General features: G+C 21.1%; 1 protein-coding gene across 1 annotated transcript in view; it reads left to right on the top strand.

Moving 5' to 3' along the window:
• Positions 1-1319, top strand: part of Phum_PHUM378600 (serine/threonine-protein kinase Nek7, putative) — a gene marked incomplete at both ends in the record, with an annotated part of 2987 nt that extends 1668 nt beyond the window's left edge. The window contains 5 exons of the mRNA XM_002428349.1: positions 19-243; positions 333-475; positions 581-840; positions 930-1124; positions 1239-1319. Of these exons, the coding sequence (XP_002428394.1) occupies positions 19-243; positions 333-475; positions 581-840; positions 930-1124; positions 1239-1319 (904 nt within the window). The remainder of the gene's footprint in view (positions 1-18; positions 244-332; positions 476-580; positions 841-929; positions 1125-1238) is intronic.
• Positions 1320-5742: the final 4423 nt, after the last annotated feature.

The following is a 5742-nucleotide window of genomic DNA, read 5'->3' as shown; positions in this document are numbered from 1 at the left end:
TTTTTTTTTTAATTTCAGGAGGAAAGCACTGAACGAAGTGTTTGCTCATGCTGTTTTAGGAAAACACGAAAATGTTGTTCGTTATTTTGCCGCATGGGCAGAAGATAAACATATGTTAATTCAAAATGAATTTTGTAATCGTGGATCTTTGCAAGATGCTATTGAAAAACATAGAGCTAACGGAACGTATTTCTTAGAATCTGAAATAAGAATAATACTATTACATTTGGCAGAAGGACTTAGGTAGACTTTAACATACCATATTGATTCCCAAAAAAAAAAAAAAAAATTATTTTAACTTAATTACTAATAAATTAAAAATAATATTTCAGATATATTCATTCACATAATCTTGTTCACATGGATATCAAACCGGGAAATATATTTATATCTCTTGAACCTAGAATTAGGCCTTTGCATTATCAATCTGATGATAGCTTTGAGGAAGAAGAATACCAAATAATTTATAAAATAGGTACGAAAAGATATGCTGATATTGTTGAGAATCCTTCAAATTTTAATATTTGTATTGAAAGATTTTTTGGACTATGAAAAAAAAAATTTTTTTTTTTTTTTGAAGGTGATTTGGGTCATGTGACTTCTATAGCCCAAACTCCTACTAGTGTAGAAGAAGGAGACACAAGATATTTAGCAAAAGAAGTGTTTCACGATGACTACAGCAATTTAACTAAAGCTGACATATTTGCTTTGGGTTTGACAGTATACGAGGCAGCTGGAGGTGGACCCTTGCAAAAAAACGGTCCGGAGTGGCACGAAATCCGAGAAGGAAAGATTCCATACTTGAAACATTGTAGTAAAGAGTTAAACGATTTTATTAAGGTAATGTGATATTTTAAATTTTAATCATTTCAATACAAATAAATTGTATTTCAAATGTTTTATTTATTTTATTTTTTTTATTTTTGCAGCAAATGACACATCCTGACCCGGAACAACGACCCACAGCTCTTCAAATATTAAAACACAGTATAGTTTGCCCTCCTTCGAATAAAACCAAAGAACAATTAGAGAGAGAACTTTTAGCTGAAAAAACTAAAACTCAAATTCTTGAAAAAAAATTGAAAGCCGTTTCTACGTTATTTAAGAGTAAAATGATAGGTAAAGTTTTCAATAATTACTTTTTTTTTTTTTTGCATTTAAATTTACAAAAAATACTTATTTACTCATTAAAAAAAAAAAAAAATGTTTTTTTATTAGGTAAAAACATTGCGCATGAGGGAATAAGAACCAGATCAAATTCTAGAATGGTTGGAAAAAATGTTAACAGAAGTCATTCTACGACAGAATTTGGATGGTAATGGCGCGCGCGAGCAAAAAACAAAAAAAAAAAATATTTCTTTCCGTTTAACAATTATTATTTTTAAATCTATTTTAAAATACTACTCTTTAAGTAATTCCATAATCGACCAGGCAATTTATTGTTTTTTTTTTTTATTTATTTTTAATAAGGGAAAGGAATATATTCCTATATATATATATATAAATATTAAGATTGTTTGTAAATTACTTGTTTGTAAGAAAGGTCGCTTTTAATTAATATTTCGCGTCATTATTATTTCTTGCATACGAACATAATAAAATTTAATTTATACTTGAATTTTATTTTCTTCGTTTCTTAAATTTTTTTTTTTTTTTTATAGCAATAAACTTCCAATTAGAGTTTTCATTTCGTTACGTATGTTAATTCATTTGCGATCATTTTTAAATTTGTTAAATAAGATTATGTAATATAAATTTATTATTCATGCGTGTATTTTTCAATTTTTGTTTTTTTTTTTTTTTATTTACTAGAAAAAACCTAACCTAACCTACCCTTTGGAAATCGAAAAACTATTAGTTTTTAATTGATTTAACATATTTAAATATGATAAAATTAAAAAATATCAACGCGTTCGTTTGAAAATTAAAAAAAAAAAAAAAATTTTTTTTAATTTTCAAGTTAAACTCTTCTGACCTCTAAGATCAATAGCCATCCTTCAAATATAACACAATAAACGCGAGCAATTTAAACAACAAAGGAAAAACAACAATTTAATATTATTTTAAAAATTTATAAAAACATTTAAAAGTTTTTTAAATTGACCACGACCGTGTTAATTATTAACAGAAATTAATAAAAAAACTTGTAAAAGTATTTTTCAAATTCTTTGTGGCTTCTTTTTTTTGTTTTTTCTAAACCATTAAAAAAACGATATTAAGTATTCCAGTTTAATTATTAACATCAAATCTAAATATGTTTTAAAAATTAATCCTGTTGTTTTCTTATTTCTAATTATTTAAATTGCACCCCCCCCCCCTCAAAAAAAAAAAAACGACTTTTTTCATTATTTCAAAAAAAAATATATATATAAACATATTTAAATGTTAAAATGAATTTTCCTTTGTGATTGTGATGATCTCGAAGAAGGAAATTTTCAATTAAAATCGTATTACGGTTTTTTTTATGATACTTTTCGAATAACGATAAGTGAACCACTTTAAACTTAATCAAAAAATAAAATACCAAATATATAAATATTTTATGGTTTACATAAAAATTTTTCTCAGAATACATAAAATGGATTCTTCAAAAATTAAATATTTTACTGCGTATTACGTAGTATATGTATGCGTTACATAAAATATGATAATGAAAACTATATTTATATTAGATATTTCATTTTAAAAAAATTTTTAAATATTTAAACCTTTTTCAAAAGAATGGGATAAAAACCTGAAAAAAACGTTTAAAATACACAAAGTTTACAGCTGTAAAATTATAAAAAATATTTTAAATTATTACCATAATAATAATTAAAAATAACTTGAGACAAAAAAAAAAAAAAATTCATAATTATTAAAATAAAAACGTGAAAAATTCTGACAATGAAATTATTATGTATTATAAACAAAAATTAATTAGCATAATTAATATTCCTATGGGAAAAAATAATAATAATAATAATAATATATATAAATAAACAATATGGTTTTCTTTTTTTTTTTTTTGTTCATTCGTTAAAGAGGACGACGAACAAAAGAAAAATTTATGAATTTTATTTTTTTTCCGAATTATAAAAAAAAAAAAGATCAAAGAAAAAGAACAAACAAAAATCAAAATTTTGACACGAGATTGTTAATGATACATTTTAAATATATTATATATATTTTTTATGCGAAATTCATATTATAGTTTTATTAAAACAAAATTTTTTGAAAATCCTTCGTAATAATAATAATAATAATAATGAACAAAATCACGTCCGTATTGAAAAAAAAAAAAAAGAAATGAATTAAAACAAAAAAAAATTGTTGAGATGAACCATTAAAATATTATTTTATAATATTAGAGACACATGAAAATTTTTTCAGAGATTTTAATACGTGCGTTTAAATTTCTTTTTTTTTTCAATAAAATTTCTGTCATTTTATGTATGTTATTAATTTATGTTTTCAACATTAAATTTTTATCCTTTGAATAAAAAATAAAAAAAAAATTTAATTCAATTAATATAATAAAAAATCATTATTATTATTTAAATGAAAAAAAAAAAAAAACGAATAATATTTACTTATTTGTTAAATGATAATAATAATAATAATTATTTGAAAGAAAAAAAAAAGGGGGTATTAACACAATTGATTTAGAGTAGAATTGAAGTGTAGAAAAAAAAAAAAGTTTATATATAAAAACGAGGATTTTATGGTAATGCGAATTTGTCACAGATAATGTTGGCCGTTTGCATAAAAGGAAACGAGAAAAAAAGCAGACAAAGGCACAACATTTTTGAGATGATTAATAAAGATTAAGAAAATAACTACTCGATGCAGTAAGTTGAATACAAGGAAAAGAAAGAACAAGGAGTTAATATTTGTGATCGAACAACGCAAATAACCTTATGCAGAATAATTAATTTCATTTTTTTTTACCAATCCCATATTTTACTTATTTATTATTATCATTATCATTATTATTATACTTCCCATCAAGGGATTTAATGAATAATTATTTTTTTTTTTTTTTCATAAAATAATGTCCAGTAATTATATATATATATATACACGTATGTATATATATATATATGTAGCTATAAACAAAAATTATTTATAAGTATAAGAAAAATAATAATAATAAATAAAGTTAAATTATAATAATAAATTATTTTTAAAAAAAAAAAAAAAAATTGACATTTTTATAATAAAAAAAAAAAAAAAATGTAGAAGGGAGTGGGAGGGGGTAGGAGTGGGAGTGGGGCGAGGAGGGGAGAAAAAATCTTATTTAATTTTCTTTCGAACAATTATTTCTTCTCTTTTAATTCTGCAGTGTAAAGTACCCATAGGTACGTACCTTGTTGAAGGAGTCTCAACAAGTATTTTTTTTTTTATTTTTTATTTTACTTCAGTTGATTCTTTAGCGTTCATATTTAAGTGTTTCATATAAAAAATTTTTTGTTTTAAATAAGGAAAAAAGAGAAGAAAAAAAAAAGTTCGGTTTTTGCGGTATTACATAGTTTTTTTTTTTTTTTTAATATTATTATTATCATTATTACTAGTCCATATGTTACTAAAAACTTGAATTTATTTAAATATATACATATATATATATATACATGTACGTATGTGTGTATATATATGTATGTATATTAATATATATTTTTTATAATTAAATATTTTAATATTTAAACAGGTAAAATTTTTTATTAATTTTTTTTTTATATTAGTTAATATAAAATAATAATAATAATAATCATTAGTATAATTATTCTGCCATTTTTATCCGTGGTTTATATATATAGTATATATATAAATCTGGTGATTGAAGTATTTCAATGAACTCAAAAAAAAAGTCAGTGAAAAGATCAAGTTTGAAAAAAATTATTATTATTATTATTATTTTTTTTTCACATTTAACATGTGTAGTATTATTTATGTTAATTCATGGCAACTTTCGTATTTATTATTATTAAATTATTATCATTATGATTTTTTCTTTTTTTTTTTATTAGTTTTTTAACAAAGAGAAAGCTTGTGAAAATTATTATTTTTATTTTTTTATAGTTATATATTAAAACATATTAAAATAAATTCTTCTTTTTTTTCTTTCTCGTTGATTGAGAGATTTAAAAAAAAAAAATTTTCATCTTTTTATTATTTAAATTTTTAATTTAACTCCCTCCCCCCCGGCCCCCCTTTAAAAAGATTTAATTATAATTTTATTAAAAATATATGACGGTAATAGAATTATCACATTTGAAAATTGTTTCATTTTTTTAAAAATTTTCATTATTCATATTATATATAAAATATTTAGTTTTAAAATTATATCTATCTCCCCCCCTCTCTCTCTCTCTCTCTCTCTCTTTGTACGTATAAATTATTATAATAAAAAATTTTCTCACAACAAAACTTGGCTAATTACAAAGAAAATACAAAAAGAAAAAAAAGAAAAACATGTTTAAATTTTTATTGAAATAATTTATGAATGGAAAATTATTAATAAAAAGTTTAAATGTTTTTTTTATTTAAATTTTTACATAAAAAAAGTTTTATTTATATTATTATTATTATTATTATTATTATTATTATTATTATTATTATTATTATTATTATTAATAAATGAAAAAAAAAGAAAAAGAAATTATTTTAAATTGATTAAAAAATAAAATTTAATTAAACGACCGATCTTACATTAAAAATGTGAAACGTTTAATTATTATTATTATTATTATTATTAAAAAAATT

The sequence above is a fragment of the Pediculus humanus genome, genomic scaffold, assembly GCF_000006295.1.
Source record: "Pediculus humanus corporis 1103172107855 genomic scaffold, whole genome shotgun sequence".
Classification (NCBI taxonomy): domain Eukaryota; kingdom Metazoa; phylum Arthropoda; class Insecta; order Psocodea; family Pediculidae; genus Pediculus; species Pediculus humanus.
Note: the sequence above shows the minus strand (reverse complement) of the source record. Positions and strands in the feature narration are given on the sequence as shown.